Source organism: Tupaia chinensis, unplaced genomic scaffold, assembly GCF_000334495.1.
Source record: "Tupaia chinensis unplaced genomic scaffold, TupChi_1.0 Scaffold143636_1, whole genome shotgun sequence".
Classification (NCBI taxonomy): domain Eukaryota; kingdom Metazoa; phylum Chordata; class Mammalia; order Scandentia; family Tupaiidae; genus Tupaia; species Tupaia belangeri.
Genome location: NW_006203484.1, coordinates 106,877 through 126,938, shown reverse-complemented (window position 1 = coordinate 126,938; position 20,062 = coordinate 106,877). Strand labels below are relative to the sequence as shown.

At 40.8% G+C, this 20,062-nt stretch overlaps 2 protein-coding genes across 2 annotated transcripts in view; one reads left to right on the top strand and one right to left on the bottom strand.

Annotated features, from left to right (window-relative positions):
• LOC102492399 (uncharacterized) overlaps nucleotides 1-20,062 on the top strand; it is a 144,603-nt gene that overhangs the window by 115,849 nt on the left and 8,692 nt on the right. Inside the window, exons 11-12 of the mRNA XM_027766695.1 lie at nucleotides 15,600-15,726; nucleotides 15,996-16,091. Coding sequence (XP_027622496.1) covers nucleotides 15,600-15,726; nucleotides 15,996-16,091 — 223 coding nt within the window. The remainder of the gene's footprint in view (nucleotides 1-15,599; nucleotides 15,727-15,995; nucleotides 16,092-20,062) is intronic.
• Nucleotides 7,686-10,974, bottom strand: LOC102493104 (nuclear distribution protein nudE homolog 1-like). Its single transcript, XM_027766697.1, is given in 3 exon segments — nucleotides 7,686-8,344; nucleotides 9,875-10,458; nucleotides 10,460-10,974. Coding segments are annotated over 2 exon segments (837 nt in total). The 5' UTR covers nucleotides 10,823-10,974; the 3' UTR covers nucleotides 7,686-8,344; nucleotides 9,875-9,984.

Genomic DNA, 20,062 nt, shown 5'->3' with positions numbered 1-20,062 from the left:
TTTCCTTTGTTGGAGACATATTTCCTTGTTTATTCAGACCTGAGGCTCTTTTTCTACTTCTAGCCATTGGAAAATGTATTCCCTTTGAAAACCTCTTAGGGGAATGTTTCTCCCACTAGGAGTAGGAGTGTTTCTTTTTGGCCGGGAATAGATGTTTGCCGAAGTCTCTCTTCTGTTGTTTATACCAATGAGATCTCAAGAGAGGAACTCTACTGAGGTGTCTAAAAAGCAGTAACTTCGTTCTCACAGGTTGATCAGTGCAAGGGAGGATCCCAGAGACAACTTGCGTTACTAGGGAATTTCAGATGTGTGATTCTAGACCTGTCTAGTCTCTCTGTCAGGGTAAGAAGTGCAGGGGAGACGATAATATGAAATGAAATAAAAGACAACAGGGAGAGATAAAGAAAAAGTCGCGCACCATTAGCGTTGCGCGCGATTTCGCCAGAGGCTTCTAGTTGGATCTGGTGCCTGCGGCCTTGAAGGACAGTCTGTGAAGAGAGGCAGAGCTAGGAATTAGCAATAGATGGGCTCCAAGGGGAGAAAAAAAAAAGCCACAGAAAATTTCTACCTACCTACCAAGGAGGTGGAGTCTGGGGCTGGGGAGACTGGAAGCGGGGTGGGGGTCAGCGATGACCCTCCCTCAGAGTCCCTTGCTGACCAGAAGCTTCTAGTTGGACCTGGTTGCTGCCTGTGGCCTGGAAGGACAGTCTGTGAAGAGAGGCAGAGCTAGGAATTAGCAACAGAATAGATGGGCGCCAAGGGAAAAAAAAAAAAAGCCACAGAAAATTTCTACCCACCTACCAAGGAGGTGGAGTCTGGGGCTGGGGAGACTGGAAGTGGGGTGGGGGTCAGTGATGACCCTCCCTCAGAGTCCCTTGCTGACCAGAGGCTTCTAGTTGGACCTGGTGCCTGCAGCCTGGAAGGACAGTCTGTGAAGAGAGGCAGAGCTAGGAATTAGCAATAGAATAGATCAAATTCCATTTGATTTCTAGAGTGTTTTTTTTGTTTGTTTCTTCAAGAAGTATTGTTGGGATTTTGAGAAATGTGTATTTCACTAAATTTGTAGGTCATGGCTTGTTTTGGGTCTTACGAGGATGTAAGAAGGAAAACGTTCAGTTTTTTACTATAAACTATGATGCCCTCTGAGTTTATTGTAAATTCTCTTTATCATGTTGGAGGGGACCAGCAGTTAGTGTAATAGCTATGTCGCTAGACTCCCACGTAGTCAACCGTGGTTCACGTCCCAGACCCGGTGGCTTAAAACTCACGCCGGGCGCGTGTGTGTGCGTGCCCAAGATCCCGAGAGGAGAATGGAGGAGAAGGGATTGTGGCGTGACCATCCCCCCTGGGGGGTGATTTCTCGCTTTCTGTCTCTATGTCTCTCTCTGTCTGGCGAGCGCACGCACCCTATAGTGAAAAACCTCTCCAAAAAAAAAAGAAAAAGAAATGTCCTTGTATTTCTAGTTTGTTGAATGTTTTTATTGTGAAGAATGATGTTGGGTTGGATTAATGCAGTATATGACATTGACTGGTTTTCCCATATCTTTGATTAGTCTACAGTCTAACAAAAATACCATAAATTGGGTGGTTAGACTGCAAATATTTATTTCTCTTCATTCTGAAGACTGGGCTTCTGAGATCAGAATGTCACCATGATTGGGTTCTTGTCGGGGTCCTCTTCCTAGTTTGCAGATGACTCTCTCTTATGTCCTTACTTGGTAGAGAGAGACAGGAAAGCAGGCTCTCTTGTTTCTTCATAAGAGCACTGATCTAATCATGAAAGCTCTACCCTCATGACCTAATTACCTTTCAAAGGCCCTATTCCAAATATAATCCCCTTGGAGGTTAGGGTTTCATCATGAATTTTGGGAGGCCATAAACATTCAGTCCACAGCAGCCACCCTTGCTTTCTTGGGATAAATAGCTTTTGGTACAATCTTGTCATGATATATACTCTTTTTAATGTGCTGGATTCCACTCTCATTTGTTGAGGATTTTTGCATCACTATTCCTAAGGGCTGTATTTTCTGTTTCCTTATGATTATTTCCTTGATCCACTGGTTATTTAAGGATGTGCTCTTTAGGGCCAGCTGGGGCCATATTTAAGGCACTGGATCCTATTTGGCCAATGGTGTGGTTTGAGTCCCATACCCAGTGGCTTGAAAAACATGATGGTTGCATGTGCACATGTGTGTATGCCTAAGAAGAGAGAAAGAATACTTTAAGGGACAATATCTGAAGACTTCCCAAATTTGACAAAAGGCATGAATTTATACATCCAAGGAGGTCAGCAAACTTACTAAATTTTTGTTCATTTCAGTTATTCTATTTTTTAGCTCTAGGTAGTTCTAATTTTTATAATTTCTATCTCTGGATTGATGTTTCATATTTAGTGAGAAATCATTCTCCTGGTTTCCATTAGTTCTTGTCTATGCTTTTTAAGTGTATTTAAGACAATTTGTTTAGTTTTTTTTTTTTCCCTTTGTGGACAGATTTTGTTAAATTTTTTTTTCATGAATAGGAGTCATAGTATTTCCTTTGCATTCCTCATAGTTTTCTGTTGTTGAAAACTAGACATTTGGAACACTATAGAATGTGTTAATTCTGGAAATCAGATTTTCCCCCTTCCACATTTGTTGCAGCTTATTTTGTCTTGTTTGCTTAAGTGACATTATAAAAGTCACTATTCTTTTTTTTTAAGAGTTATTTAATTTAATTTATTATTATTATTATTTTAAATTTGACCAGAGAGAGAGACAGAGAAAATGAAGAAACAAGCTGCTAGGTCCAAGACTTGAGTCTTATTCAGCAATGTGGGAGTCCAAAGCCTTAACCACAGTGTCACCTACCAGTCCCGGAAAGTCACTATTCTTTATTGTGTATGGTCACTGAAATCTCTGTATAGTGGTCACCTTGTCATTTGACAGAAATTTCCTTAAATATCCAGAGCCCAAACAAAACAAAAACTCTTCTGGTTTTTGTTCTGTTTTAGAACATTCCTTCAGTGCTTTGCCGGACCATTTAAATCACTACTTTCACCTTCACTTCCTCCTTGTACAAAGTCTGCATGTCAGGCAGTGGTAAAAGCTTAGGATCCTCTGAGGTCTTTTTTTGAGCAGTCATCTAGCCATGACCTTTCATGTTACCTTCTCAGTTCCTTGGTTTATACAGGAGCTTTCCCCCCATACTCTTTTCTAGTCTTTTCATTTGTAGTTTCATCCATCTGCAGCTTGCTGTATCTGTTATCCCTTACTTCAGGCTGCTGTAGCCAGTATTTTTGTCTTAAAATACTTTTGACAAATATTGCTTGGAAGGCTACTGTAACCCCAAGAAAGTTCCAAGGCAGGAAAGATAGAGGCAAGCCAGTTCCTTAGAGAGCCACCACAGACAGATCAAAATACATAACCACAGTTCTTTGAGAACAAGGTGCATGTTGTCCACTCTGGCATTGGACCCAGTAAGCCACTAGGAATGCTCTAATCATTCTATGTTTTTGACTAGATCATAGAATTCTGAAAAACTTGGTTTTGAGAGTTCTTTCCCCTCAGCTTGTTGTCTTAGTAGGAGAATGGGTTTTGGTGTTCCCTACTCTATTTTCAGCCCCATTGTCAGTTTTTGAGCACTTCGTTGTACAGTAGATGTTCCTGGTCCATCTTGTCCTTTACTGTATCTCCTTTGCCATCAGCCATTTATGGGAAGGGCACTCTTTGAGGTGGAGGATGGAACTTAAAGACCAAGATCTGGGTGCTTATTGCTAAAGATTGTCATTGCCTCAGACACTTTAAAATGATAGAGTTAGGGGATATCTAAATATATGTACACCAGTACATAGACTGTGTTCATTTATCTATGTATGAGCACTCTTCAGAAGCGCACAGAAAATGTATATCATAAAAAATTGCATGGATTTTAAAACTTTTTTGCATCAAAATAAACTTGAATTTTAATTTTTTCACAAACCTTTTGAATTTACATATATACTTCTGGTTCCAACATAACCCTATAACCTTTTACTCTTCCATAGTTGTAACTTCTTTATTCAATAGTTAGAAACCAGGCTGCACCATTATCCTCAATATATTTATTTATTCCTTTTCCATATTTGCAACCAGTTTCCTAAAGTTGTCCCCTGTCTGTCTTCTCAGCTCTTGTTTGGTCCCTGTTATCACCATCTTCTTGGGATTATCCATGCTTGTTATATTAACTATTGACATTAGATTTCATATCTTAAAACATTTTAGAATTAAAGAGAGCATTTGGCTCATTCTCTTCATATAAAAATTGATTAGTTATAATGTGAACTTAACCAAAAATCATAGTTATTGCAAACATGATATCTTGGTTCTCCTGATTACCAAGTCAATACTTTATTCATTAAATTAAGTCTGGTCTCTTAAATTTACAAAGTTCCCATAGTATATATGGATGTTATAAGAGCAGATGTTGACAAGTACCTAAAGCATTTGGGAACAATATCAGGTGCTCGTTTACCAATATTTGACTATGTCTTTGTAAGTAGTGGGAGTATGGTTAAGTTTAACCTGTTTTCCAGGTTAGCCTTACTTTTGACTCATTCTTCTCACATGGGCTGTGGAGTCATTTGTCTGTATATCTGTGTTATATGCCATGTGACTGTACATTAGCTACCTAATTGATTCACCAAGAGGTGAAAAATACATTTGGAATATTCTTAATGTAAATTTGAAGCCTCAAGAATATATGTTTTGTATTCATAGTGAATATATTTTCAACTTAGGGACTAATTTTTCTCAATGAAAAGAACAGGAATAACAAAAATTTACGAAGAAGTACTGATTAAGCTCTGAGAATTTTCAAAAGCATACTTAAAGAGAATTCCAAGTGCTTAAATAAGATGGCCCATTTTTTACATGGAAGTTAGAATAATTCTTAATCCTTAAATTCTCTGAGTTTTTTTTTTTTTTGCTATAGGGTGTGTGTGCTTGCTGGAAAGAGACAGAGAGACAACTGGAAAGAGAGAGACAGAAAGTGAGAAATCGCTCCCCAGGGGAATGGCTATGCCACAATCCCTTCTCTTCCTCTTCTCAGGATTTTGGGCACACACACACTTGGCATGCATTTTTGTTTTTAAACAATTTTTTTAAATTTTAACTTTTTATTCATTCATTCATTCATTCATTTATATAAATTTTACCAGATAGGGACAGAGCAAGAGCGAAAGCGAGTGGGGGAAAGGGGAAAAGTAAGAAAGCAAGCCGCTGGGTCCTGGACTTGAACCACAGTTGGCCGTGTGGGAGTCCAGCGCCCTTAACCACCACACCACCTGATAGCCCCATCACCTGGCACGAATTTTAAGCTGCTGAGTCTGGGACTCGAGCCATGGTCGACCATGTTTAGTGATACAACCATTATGCCATCTGTTGATCCCAAATTCTCTGATTTTTAAAGAAATATCTTATACAGATACTTAAAGTGCAAGAAATCAGCTAACTCTTCAACTGGTTTTGTCATTAAAATAAATCTATTTTTGTAATGGATGTATTTAATTTAATTTAATTCAGTTGTTCATTCATCAAGTACTGTACTTATTAAAAATCTACCTTGTGTCCTTTGCTATTTACTGTAGGTTCCCAGAAAAATGAAACAGAGGATTTTACAAAAGAGGTTTTTGCAGTGGGGCAGAGCTGGGAGATGGAGGCACTAATGTAGTACTATAAATGTCTTGTAACTGAGATGTACACACAATTATGTTTCATATTCTTTATTTAAAAAACTATTTTATTGATCATCTTTTCATACTTTCCTGTACTAAGAATATGTTTTATTTTTCTCTTTAAATGTATTTTTTTAATATTAATTCACTATACATCATTACAACATACCAATGAATTTTCCATCCAAAGTACACTATATATTGGCCCAATGAAGCACATCAACATACATGTTATCAGCAAATAATGTTCCAATTCTTATGTCTTGTATATTTTGTTTTACCATCCTTGATTCCCTGTCCGTCACCCTCTGCCATGTCCCACCCTCCTCCCACATTGTTTCTGGTATCCAGGGTTGCTTTCTATGCCTTTCCCCCTATTTAATTGATTTGCTAATGAACTTAATTAGTCTAAATATATCCAATAGCTAGCACAGCTGATATATACCTTTGCATGTACCCAAGTCTGACTTTAGGCATAAACCTCAGTGAGTGAATGAACATACTATAAAATAGTACCTAGCTGGGGCTATATAGCTTATGGCAGTCATAAAATATGCATTTTTTTAAAAATTTTGATACGAACAGTTTTACTGTTTTTTTTTTTTTTCTCCAGGCCTGACAAAGTTTCCAGTCCACACACACTATTCCATGTACCCCCGCAGTGCTGAGAAGAAATATGCAAACTAAGAGACTCCATCATGTGACCGCATGCTAAGATCCCTCAAAGGCCGTGCAGACACGCCATGTGCCTTTCTTTTCTTCTTTTACGGTTTTTGTTATTGGGCATGTGCATTCCCTATAACAGAGAAAGTGAGAAATCAGCCCCCCAGAGGGATGGCCACACTGCGGTCCCTTCTCTGTTCTCCTCTTGGGATTTTGGGCACGCACGTGCGCATGCAAGAGTGATTTTCAAGCCACCAGGTGAGGGATTCAAACCATGAAGTTGGCTATGTGAGATCCAGCCGCCTTAACTCCATGGCACCTGCTATACACCTCTCCCCCCACACACACACTTCTAAAAGCTGACTTGAACAGAAATTTTTTACAAGAATTTTTTTTAATATTTAATTACTAGGCTACAAAAACAAAAGGCGAAAGTCTCTCCCCACTCTGCGAGCAAACACGGATGTGCAAGCACACAGATCTGTGAGCCGCCAACCACCACGCACAGTCCAATGTGAGTTTCTCTTGATTTTATTGTTCTCTAAAAAAAATAAAAGCACATCTTTTACCAATATAGGTTAGCATGTGTGCAGTGCATCAAACCCAGCACTGCAGTCTACTTCTTTGCTGAGTTTCAGTAGCACTGAGAAGGTTCTGTTTTCAACTTAAAAGATATTTTTGCTGTTCTTCCTTTAGTGTGTTCTTTTTACTTGTGTCTGAAAGTGTGAGAGTGCAGCTCTTAACGAGAGTGGTAAGTGGAATGCCTTGTTGAGAGCTGAAAATCCTGTGTTGCTTTCTCCATTTGATAAGAAGGCTTCCAATGACAATCCTGTTTCTGTCTTACTGGAAGGTCACCCGGTTATTTCCTTATGACTCAACCGAAATCCTACATTACCAAGACCACTGTACCCCAAGGCCTCCAGTGTCCTGGGGCAGAGGGTTGAGAAAAACCAATGGGGGGATTTACCTACAGGGGTCACAGAGGTTCCACAGGCACTGGTTGACGTGACAATTACTCGGAATCTCAAACACACCTCTTAAAAACCTCAGGGAGAGGCTAATTAAAACATCCCAGAGGGGGACGAGCAGTTAGTGTAATGGTTATGTCGCTGGACTCCCACGTAGTAGACCGTGGTTTTGAGTCCCGGACCCTGCGGCTTAAACTCATGCCGGGCGCGTGTGCATGAGTGCCCAAGATCCTGAGAGGAGAATGGAGGAGAAGGGACTGTGGTGTGGCCATCCCCCCTGGGGGGTGATTTCCTGTCTCTCTCTGTCTGTCTGGCGAGCGCACACGCCCTATAGCAAAAACCTCTCCAAAAAAAGAAAAAAAAAATCCCAGAGGTACCCAACCACAGTTTATAAAAAGGCACGTGCTGCCCCATTCCCTGCTCCTGGGCATGATTTTAGCATGACATAAAGCACCTGTTTCAAAGACGACTCCAGCTCAGTGGGGTTTGGGGGCGGGGCGGTGAGCCTCTGAGATGGGCTCAGTTCCCACTTTTACAGAGACTTTAATGGAGACTCTGGACATTCAAACCCCCTCAAGGTCAATCAGATCTCTCCTTCTGAGAAGCTATCTCAACACAGGGAAGTCATCACCCACACCTCTCAGCCCTTCCCAGAGCCCAGCATGTCCCTGTCTCCTTGTAGCACACACACTGACAGTGAGGCTTGGGGTGAGAGACCATGTCACAGGGACAAACACAGCCAAAGGTGATGGCCTCGGTCATTGTCTTGGGCCACAAAGCAAACTACGGTGACTGCTGACTCATTCCTCAAACTAATTTTAAAAAAAAGGAAAAGAAGAGAAACCAACAAACCCAAAGCCTCGTGTGAAGGGCGGGGGGAAGGGAACCACTGCACAAACACCACAGGCTCCAGCTTCCACGGTGTTCCTAAAACAACAGCTTGACTACACCCTGGGCTGACGGCAGCAACGGCGAGGAAGTGTGTGAGGACGGCTTCCCAAATTCCAGGCGTTTTCCCAACCTTCAGACAGAGCAAACCAAGTTAAGCTGACATGACAGTGGTGACAGAATGGCTAGCATCAGGGGCCACAAGTCCTAAGAGTGGGTACCAAGAGTCAGGAGCCAGGACTCACAGAGTCTCAGTGTTCTCTCCTGTGGGACAAAGAAGAGAACGCTGGCTTCCTGAGGTCACACAAAAAGCTTGCAGAAGACCCTCTTAAAAACATCGACTATTTGTATGTCAGTTAAAGATTTTTGAGTTGGCTTTGTGGCCTAATGGTTAAAGCGGTCAAAACCCACATGGCCAACTGCACAGTTCAAGGCATCCTAGACCTGGCAGTTTGACAAATGAGCCGGGTATGTGTCATGCGTGCCCAAGTCCCCAAAAAGGACAGCGGAGGAGGAGGGACTGTGGTGTGACCACGTCCTGTGGCAGATGCTTTCTCTTCTTCCTTCCTCTGTTGCACGTGCATGCCAAAATTAAATTAAAATTAATTAATCAATTCATTAATAGTAGTTCAAACTCTTCGGGCTGGCTCTGTGGCCAGGTGTTTAAGGCAGCAGGACCCCATGTGGCTGACTGCCCGATAGAGGCCCCCACCTGATGGCCTGAGAAACTCGCTGAACACATGCCCAAAACCCTAAAAGGAAGAAGAGATGGAGAAGGGATCTGCGGCATGACCATTTCCCATGGGAGGTGCTTTCTTACTCTCCTTTTCTCCCTTCCTCTCTCTCTGTCTCTTTCTGGAGTGTGCATATGCCTGCTGGCAACATATTTTAAAAAACATTTAAATGTTAAAAAGTCCACTTCTAGAGGTCTGGAAGTCATGTGCCTGCCATGGAAAATGACTCCTGATTTCCTGGAACATGTCTGCAGACCCATGATATTTACACGGCTCGGGCCCCAGGGAGTTGGCAGTGCCTCTTACAGAATTCCTTAATTTGTTAGGAGTTCAGACTTGTGTTTTCCAATGGGGTGACTGGTTTGAAGAATCTAGTTTGGCTAGAACTTAGTGCCAATTCCTGAGGGTTTTAGACACTTAAAAAAAATGTTAGGGGCCGGCAGGTGGTGTGGCAGTTAGGGGCACTAGGTTCCCACATGGTCGACTGTGGTTCAAGTCCCGAACCCGGCAGCTTGCTTTCTTACTTTCCCTCTCTCTCTCTCGCTTACTCTGTCCCTCTCTGATCAAGTTAAAATAAATAAATAAATAAATAAATAAAGTTAAATAAAATAATTCTTAAAAAAAAAAAAAAACATTTAAAAAGAAAACCTCCTGGAGGAAAAAGAGCAGCTTGAAGCTCATTTGTTTGAAGTTCAACAAGGGATTTATACAGAACATTCTCCCAGCATGACCATGAGCTGGGGCTACTACAAAATCAAATGATAAAAATGACCCCCTGCTTGGCCATCTGCCTAAGCCAGGAGACACCACCTAATTCTGCCCCAAGAGGAAAGAGTAGAGGATAAGGTTTGCTGAAATAATCTTACATTTTCACAAACATGGCTGTGACCTGGAGTAGATAGGTGCTCCCGCCATGGAGAGGTGCTGACCCTTTATCGCCCAAGGGCACGCTGGTGCCGCTCAGCCGCCTGTCACTGCTGTCTCAGTTCTTGTTCGCTCGTCCCGGGTTTGGGCCACTCGTTTGGTTTGGGGACAGATCTTACACGAAGTTCTGGCAGGATGCCAATTTGGATTCCAGTGCCCCTACTTTCCGCAGCAGTTCACCCATGATGTTGAGCGCAGATATTCGGGCCACAGGCGTGAGGGGGGTCCCGCCTGTGGAGTCATCTAGACCACGTCTGAATGTGCCTGGTGTGTTTAAACTAGAGCCAGGTCCTCGATGAGCTATGGGAGTGGAAGGCATGGAGCCAGTGTCTTGTATAGCTGTGTCTGTCCGTTCAGTGGCTGCTGAGCTGGCTATGGGGGTCCGGGGTTTGTCCTGCTTCTGCTGCACCGCCAGCTTCTGCCGCAAATCTCTGGCTTTATCCTTCAATCGCTGCACAGATTCCAGGAGATTCTCCTTCTCGTCAAGCTCGCTTTCCAGGAAGGCATTTCTTTCGATGGCTTGATTCAGGCGCTGCTCAAAGTCTTCCAGAGACATGATCATGGCTCGTTTGGCCCTTTCCAAGTCATCCATTGGCTTGCTCCAGCTCTCGGATGTATTTCTGCAGTTGATCTTTAATCGCTTTTGTCTGGGCAAGGTCATCTTCTAAAGCTGAGATCTGCCAGTAACCCTCGGAATGCTGCATCTCAAACTTCTCCTTGATGGTTTCCAGCTCCATGCGAAGGCGGTTATTTTCTGAAATGAGGTCTCTGTTCCTGGTTTCAATCTGTTGCAACTGCGTCTCCAATTCAGCTTCATATTCTCGGCTTCCCTCCTGGAATTCTCTAAGTTCCTCCTGTGTATTCTCTGCCTCCTGCTTGTAGGTCATCACCAGGTCTCTCCCATAGTTGGCTTCTTCCTCCTCAGAGCCAAATGTCTTCCCTGAGTCCTCCATTGTGAGACGGGGGAAGAGATCGCTCTTCTTGCATCATGGTGCCTGAGCAAGGCTCTGCGGAAGATCAAGTTCCTGCTTTGGTTATACAAGCTACGGCTGGATTTCTTCCACAAGTGAGTCCCAGGCTCTGGCAGCGAGGACTAGGCGGCGGCGGCCCCATCTTCTTAGTTTTTGAACTCTTATTTCTGTGTGTCTGTATTTAATTTTACTGACATAGCACTCCCTTAAGAACTTCTTGGAAATTTGGTCTGGTGCTGGTAAATTCTTTCAGGTTTTGTTTATCTGGGAATGTTCATGTCTTTTCTTCCCAAATGAACGATAATCTTGCTGGGTACAGTATTCTCGGTTGAAATTGCTTTCGCCTTAACACGTTGAATATATTTTCCCATTTTTTCCTCACTTGCATTGTTTCCGATGAGAGATCTGCTGTTAGTCTGATGGGATACCCCTTGTAGGTAACTTGCCGTTTTTCTCTTGCCAATCTTTGTATCTTGTCTTTGTCTGTTGTTTTGGTCAATCTGGCTATAATGTGTCTTGGAGAAGATCTTCTTGGGTTGATTCCATTTGAGATCCTCAGTATTTCTTGGGACTGAATCTTTGAGTGCCTCTCTAGGTTTGGAAAGTTTTCTTGCAGGATCTCAATGGAATAGATTATCAATGCCCTTTTGAGTCTCTTTGCCTTCTGGGATGCCTATTATCCAGATGTTTGGACGTTTGATGGTATCTAGTATTTCTTGTATATCATCTCAAATTTTGGGGCCATTTTCTCAATCTTCGTGGTGGATTTTTCTAGGCTAGCAATTTTCTCTTCTATGTCTGAGATTCTATTTTCTGTATGATCTACTCTGCTTTTAATAGTTTCAAGAGAGATTTTGACTTCCTGTATTATAGCCTTCATCTCTAACAGTTCCATCTGATTCTTTTGTAAAGTGTGAAATTCCTCTTTTAGATCTTGCATGAATTTCTTCACCTCCTGGAACTCGACAACTTCTTCTCCTTCCTCTTCAGCAGTTCATTGTCTCTCTTCTCTTCCATCTCTGTTAGTTTTGCCATTATGAATGTTCTGAATTCTTTATCAGACATTTCCATGAATTCCATTGAACTGTGTGAGGATGAAGAGGAGTTATCCTTTTCCCTTGGAGGAGAGGTATTTTCCTGCTTTCCCATATATCTTGTGGTCCTGCAGCAATTTCTAATCATCTGGTTGATGGTCCGTTTCTTCCCAAACTTGGAAGTTCAATCTGAGTGTTGAGGAGCGTGCATAAAAAGAAACAGAAAGAGAGAGAAACAACAGCAACAACAGCAAAGAACAAACAAGAAACAGAAAAAGAGAAGAAAAGATGAAGATAAAAACTTTTCAATAAAACTAAAAAAATTAATATTTAAAAATATTTCAGTAAAAAACTAAAAATTGGAAAAACGTGAGACGCACTTGCACACCGTGCGAAATTCTAAAAATCAAAAATTATAAAAAAGAAAGGAGACAGAGACAGAGGTAGAGAGACAAAGACAGGTACAGAGACAAGGAGGCCTGGAAGGGGTCTTCCTACCATGCGAGTTTTGTGGGCTGGAGGCCAAATTATCAGTGGGAAGTCTGTATATTTGTTTCCCCAAAATGGCTAGTTTGCAGAATCCATGAGATTGTCACTAAGAATATGTTTTAAATTCTTATCAAAATTTAAGAGCCATCTGTGATTATAAAATTATCTTATTATTTCAATTTAGCAAAACAAATATACTTCAAATATTTATAGACAAGTATTAAACACAAAAGCAAAATTGTATTGGATTGCATCTTACTGAAATAGAGTTGGATGGATTTTTTTTTCCAACTAGTTTATCAGTGGATGAGTGTTACAGAATAAGAAAGAGTAGCATCAGTTCTAGTCCAAGTTTTCAGTTCTATATTTGTAAGCACTGAAAAAGCTGGTTAGCTTGGGACCAGCAGTTAACATAATGGCTATGTCGCTGGATTCCCATGTAGTCAACTGCGGTTTGTGTCCCGGACTCAGTGGCTTAAAACTCACGCCAGGCGTGTGTGCATGCGTGCCCAAGATCCCAAGAGAATAGAGGAAAAGGGATTGCGGGTGGCCATCCCCCCTGGGGGGTGATTTCTCGCTTTCTCTCTGTCTCTGTCTGTCTGGTGAGCGCACACGCCCTATGGCAAAAACCTCTCAAAAAAAAAAGTTTAAAAAAAATTTAAAAAAAAGCTGATTAACTTAAATAAGTAGATACAATTAAATAGTTTTTTTTTTTAATGGTTACATCACTCAATTCTTTGAACTCTTTCTAAATTATATGCCTCCCCACCAAAAAAAAAAAAATCACAGAAAGAGGTTCACAAGAGAGAATTATTTTACTGGTCTATCAGCTGATAGTTTTGTTTTTTTTTTCAGCTGATAGTTTTGATTAGTCTCATTCAATTTTGTTGAAGCATGTAACTGAAAACCACTTGACTTATAAAAGGATGTGTTACCCATTCTCACTCTCGTCACTTGTCCTTTTTTTATGTATGTCCTGGAGATTTATTGGGGATTATTGTATTTTAATAAAAATATTCATGTATATTTTCAAAAGTTCACTTATTCTCCCATGAGACAGAGAGAGAGAGAGAGAGAGAGATGAGGGGGTGAGGAACTGGAGCATTGTGATGGGATGCTCAGTTTTGGGGCCAAGATCTCTTCAGATCAGAGACCTATCCTGAGATGTAGAAAAAGCCACAGCTGCCTGAAAAGTATGGAAAAATATGAATGTAATAGTATATCTGGGAGAGGTCAGAGTGGGCAGGTTGCCAGGCTGCAACTACAATAGTAATGGGTTTAGATGTCGTTTTTATTGTGTTGTCTTGCCATGAATGTTTAGGAGGGGAGGTTGTCACTGTAGCTGGCTTTATTTGTTTTCTTGGGCTTTTGTTGTGCTTGCATACTTCTTGTCTGGTAACAAGTGCTTGGTAGGGGAAAGTCAGACATATGCCCAGTGTGAACTTGGAAAGTATGAGCATGTGTAAAGGGAAGATTTTGCTTGTATTGGTCCAGCACCTCCAATGGAAGGTGAAATATTGGTTAAGAAACCAGGGAGTTGCCTGTGTGTTCAAGTACTGGTGTATGAAGGGAAGGATGTTACATTCTTTAGGTCCTCTAATAACAGTTTAGGCAATAAAAGTTAGATATTCTTTCCCTTATTGGCACCAGGGGTCTTGCTGCAACCATTGACAACAATGAGTGATGTATCATATCCCCTTTCATTGGAGTCAGTGACTTCTTGTCCTTATCCATCTAACTACTTGTAACAGGGGTATCCACCCCAAAGCTACTTTTTGAGAGGAGGAGTGCTCAGGTATGGCATCAGCCCACCTCCCGGAGTAGACAAAGCCTTCCAGAAAGTTAACAGCACAGAATTTTGTTACTTGTATATATATATTTTTTGAATCCCAGCTAGAATCAAATCTTGCTAAAGCTGTTTGTAGAGGACTTTCACAGGTCCTTTTTAACATTTTTATTCATTTATGTTATATGCTAGAGGGTGTATGCTAGGTGCCAGAGTGCAGGGAGTGAAAAAGTACTTCCGCCATAGGGGATGATCACCCTGAAATCCCTTCTCCATTTCTCCTTTTGGGATTTTGGGCACATATGCTTGGCATGTGTTTCAAGCTGCTGGGTCCAGGCTCAAATTGTGTACTCGGCTATGTGTGTATATCTATATATAGATCCTTAGTATAACTTATTCTCTTAATAAATTATATATTCTCATAAGAGAGTAAGTTATAGATGAGAATATTCTGGAGAATACTCAGAAACCAAGATAGTTCCAGGCATGTGAGGGCACTCAGATATTTTGCATTCATGAATCAGTTTGTTGCTGGCTAAAATCCAGCCATTTCTGTGAATAAGTATTGAGAATTGAAGCAGAGGGAGAGTTTATTTAGCTATGTTCAAGCACAGGGAAGAGAGCTAACAAGCTCACAACTGACTTCCAGAACAGAAACTTCTAGCATGTTATCTACTGTTGTATTTCTCATTTATCCATTGTTATCTGTAGCATAAATTTAGCTAGTTCAGTTTTACTCTTATCCTCAAGATTTTCCCAAAATTGTTCTGTGCACCTTTTCCTTTCACATGACTTTTTGACTCTGTTTCTGTTCTTACAGCAGCACTGAATTTGTTGATTCAGACTTGTGACATACATTGATAGATTAAGGGAAGCTACAGCATATTTTCTTTAAGCCATATTTAACAAAACAATTTAAACATCTGTGTAACTATTATGTAAAATGATAACATTACAGTTTCCCCAGTTTAACCTATTACCTTGTGTCCTTTGAGTAGACATTCCCATTTCTAAAGATTTCTTGCTGGGAACCCTGGTCCCTGTCCCAGTTGCATTCTTGTGACTATTGTCTAAAACAAGTGACTTAAGTTTCCCCTTCTTAAGCAAACAGGCTTATTTATGACCTTATTTGTTACAGTAGTTGCAGATTACATTAGTTACAGAAGCTACAACCACCTTTAAAGTATAAGAAACAATAATAAAGTAAAGAAAAAAATATAGGGTTAAAAAATTATTTTTTCCTGTTAGAGATTCACCACCAAGGTATTTCTAGTATGATTTCTTTTTTACCCATGAAATGTAACAGAAAACAAGGTATGTACTAGAAATCTGTTGTAACATTTTGTGGTCAATTTTCAATAGTAAAAATTTAAGAATTTTTCCTTAAACACCTTTTTTGATATCACCTGATTCTACCCACTTCAGACAAAACAGAACTGTGTTTCCCTAGCTTTCAGTGTCATTCAAGGATGTGTCAGTGGGTTTCACTCAGGAGGAGTGGTGGCACCTGGAACCTGCTCAGAGGACCCTGTACAGGAATGTTATGCTGGAGAACTATAGCCACCTCGTCTCAGTGGGTAAGTAGGGGTTATTTCTCATGTAGATGACCAGTCTGTATGTCCTTTCATATTTATGGAAACTTACAGAAGTTTTGTAAAATATAATAATATTTAGGTTTGGGATTCAGGGATCATAGACAGTTTATCCCTTTTGGGTACCAGGAGGAATGTTTTCCTCTGCTAGAGGCCTTTTCTTCATTGTACATTCTTGAAAGTATATTGCCTTCTCCTTCAGAGACCTTGAAACTCACTCAGGTTGTGTCAAGTCTCATAATTCTCATTCATAGGGCATTGCATGTTTAAACCTGAAGTTATCCTCAAATTGGAGCAAGGAGAGGAACCATGGATATTAGAGGAAGAATTCCCAGGCCAGAGCCACCTAGGTGAGTTAATATGTATGTGCCAGATGGAATTTAGGTGGAAAGTACATTGTATAGTGGTCAGTTCAATGTTTAAGATCATCAAAATTAAGAATCATGTTTAAGAGGCTCTAGACATTTGGAAGTAGCATATTGACATGACTCAAATTTGGTGTCACTGAATCACCTAGCATTGCCCAGTATTACTCTTATACACACATTTTCCCCTTTTAAAAATTATGGTGTAAATTATAGAGTTAATGCACAATTTAATAAAAATTTCACATATGTATACACCAGTGTCATTTATCACAGACAGAAATGAACATATAGTGCATTTCCCAGAACCCCAGGTTCCCTAATGGCCTCTTCCCAGTATATGACATCTTCTCCTTCTATTACCATAGAGCAGGTTTGTCTGTTTTTAACTTCAGATTAAAACAATCATATCATAAATACTATATTATGTACACTGTATATACAGTATACATGTACATTCTGTGTATGCATGTAGATTATATATGATTTATTTGCCTCAGCATTATGTCTTTGAGATAGAACTATGACGTGTGTATCACTGGTTTATTTTTACATTGCTGTGTAGCATTGCATTGTTAGGACTGTACTGTTTATCTGTCCATTCTATTACTGAAACATTTTGGTTTTGAGTTTTGGGTATTTGAAAAACATTCTTATATTCTTTTTTTTTTGGAGAGGTTTTTGCTATAGGGTGTCTGCGCTCGCCAGAAAGACAGAGAGAGACAGAGAGATAGAAAGCAAGAAATCGTCCCCCCAAGGGGATGGCCACACTGCAATCCCTTCTCCTCCTTTCTCCTCTCGGGATCTTGGGCACGTACGCACACGTGCCTGGCGTGAGTTTTGTTTGTTTGTTTGTTTTTGTTTTTAAGAGGTTTTTGCTATAGGGCATGTGCGCTTGCTAGACAGAGAGAGAGGGACAGACAGAAAGTGAGAAATCAGCCCCCAGGGGGGATGGCCACGCTGCCCCGCATGAGTTTAAGCCACCGGGTCCAGGACTCAAACTTCAGTGGACTACGTGGGAGTCCAGCGACATAACCATTTCGCTAACATCTGGTCCCACTATTCTTATATTCTTGTGCATGTCTTTTAGGGGACATAAATTCTCTTCTGTTAGATGTATAGCTGTAAGGGGACTTGGTAGGTATAGAGTAGTCATGTGCTTACTTTTAGTTATATATTATATATTTATATATATTATATAACTATATAGTATTTATATTAGTATAAACTCTTTTCTAAAGTAGTTGTACAAAACTATACTACTACCAGTAATGTATTAAGAATCTCAGTTGCAAGAAGTGTATTAAGATTTCCGGTTGCAGTATATCCTTGTCAGCACTTGGTATTATCAATCTGATTAATTTTAGTCATTCTAGTCTTTATGTTGTAGTATCTCATTAGGTTTTAATTTCCATTTTGCTGGCAACTGATGATGTCATCATAGTGATGGCCAGCTGGACCCAATTCATCTCTATTTCTGATGGTAGCCAAGTCCCAGGTCCAGATCTTGATCCAGTATTTGCCTTTTTTTTTTTTGAGAGGTTTTTTTCTATAGGGCGCATGCGCTCTCTAGACAGACAGAGAGAGAGAGACAGAAAGTGAGAAATCACCCCCCCAGGGGGTATGGCCACACCACAATCCCTTCTCCGTTCTCCTCTCAGGATCTTGGGCACGCACGCACATGCGCCCAGCGTGAGTTTTAAGCTGCTGGGTCTGGGACGTGAACTGCAGTCAACTACATGGGAGTCCAGCAACATAACCTATACACTAACTGCTGGTCCCGTCTTCTTTCTTTTTTGGAGAGATTTTTGCTATAGGGCGCGTGTGCTCGCCAGACAGAGAGAGACATAGAGACAGAAAGTGAGAAATCACCCCCCATCCCCAGGGGGATTGCCACATTGCAGTCCCTTCTCCATTCTCTTCTTGGGACCTTGGACACACATGCACATGTTCCTGTCCTGGGTTTAAGCCACTGTGTCTGGGACTTGAACTGTGGTTGACTATGTGGGGGTTCCAGCAACATAAACAGTATGCCATCTGCTGGTCCCATGTTCAGGTCTTTTACTCATGTTATCTTATTGGGTTTTATGTCTTTTTCTTACTGACTCACAGGACTTTTTTTTTTTTTTTTTTTGAGGGGGGTGGATTTTTGCTATAGGATGCATGTGCTTACTGCAGAGAGACAAAGACACAAAGTGAGAAATCACCCCTCATGGGGATGGCCACACTGCAATCCCTTCTCCAGTCTGTTCTTGGGATCTTGGGCACACATTGCACACGCACCCATCCTGAGTAAGCCACTGGGTCTGGGTCTGGAACTGTGGTTGATTATATTGGGGTTCCAGCAATGTAAACATTATGCCATCTGCTGGTCCCATGTTCAGGTCTTTTACTTATGTTATCTTATTGGGTTATATATCTTTTTCTTACTGACTCATGGGAGTTTTGTTTTGTTTTGTTTTGTTTTGTTCGTGAGGGGAGATTTTTGGTATAGGATGCATGTGCTTGTTACAGAGAGACAGAGAAATAGAAAGTGAGAAATCACCCTCCAGGGGGGGATGGCCACGCTGCAGTTCCTTCTCCACTTTCCTCTCAGGATTTAGGGCATGTGCACCACATATGTCTGGCGTGAGTTTTAAGCCACTGGTTCAGGACTCAAATTGCATTAGACTACATGTGAGTCCAGTCATATAACCATTTCGCCATCTGCTGGTCCCTTATAAATTAATTTTTAAATATGTTTGAATATGTTTAAAATATGTTTGAATGTTTGGTCAAGTGTATGTATTGAAAATAGCTGTTCTTAATTTATAGCTTCTCTTCACTTTCTTATTGATTTTTTTGATGAAGTTTATTAGAAAAATCATCCTTCTTCCCATTGTCTTATGTTTTATTTTGTTTGTCATTTTCTTTGTCATCTCTGGTGATCATGCATAAAAGGCTATGTTTCTGGGCTTTCTGTTTTGTTTCATTGGATAATTTGTCTATATGACAATGCCACTGTATTATCTAATAGCTTAATAAGTCTTGACAAATCTAGCAGTGTTAATCTTCTAAGTTTTATTGTTTTCTTCAAGATTTGATGTTTTATAGCACAAATGTTGTCAAGGATATCTTTATAAATTATATTAGAATACTTTCTTTTAAAAATTTATTTGCGGAACCAGCAGTTAGCATAACGGCTATGTTGCTGGACTCCCATGTAGTCGACCACAGTTCGCGTCCCGGACCCGGTGGCTTAAAACTCACACTGGGCGTGTGTGTGTGCGTGCCCAGGATCCTGAGAGGAGAATGGAGGAGAAGGGATTGCAGCGTGGCCATCCCCCCTGGGGAGTGATTTCTTGCTTTCTATCTCTCTGTCTCTCTCTGTCTGTCTGGCAAGTGCATGCGCCCGAAAGCAAAAAAAAAAGACCTCTCCAAAAATTTATTTGCAGAAGGTGTATATGTTCACTGGAGAGAGACAGAGAGAGAGAGTGATGGGTGAGGGGAGGGAGAAAGCATCCCCCTAGTGGGACGTGGTCACACCACAGTCCTTTCTCTTTCATATCTCCATCCTAACAGGATTTGGGGCATACATGTACGTGTGCCCTGTGTATTTTTCAAGCCATTGGGGCTGGTATTCAAACTGGTTGCCATATGGGACCCAGTCTCTTATTCATTAAGCTATGGGTCCAGCCTTATAAAACATTAAAATAATATCTATGTTTGTAGACATTATGGAAAATGACATTGTGGTTTGAATATAGGTCTTCATAGGTCTTTGAATTTTCATATAAATTTTAAAATCAGCTTGTCACTTTCCATGAATGCATATGTAGACACACATACACATGCACACAACTACGTACCTGTTAGGATTTTATTGGGATTGCACTGAGCATTTGAGGAAGAATTGACATTTTAATATTACTGAATTTTTCAGTTCATGAACATGGGATAAGTCTACTTAGCCCTTT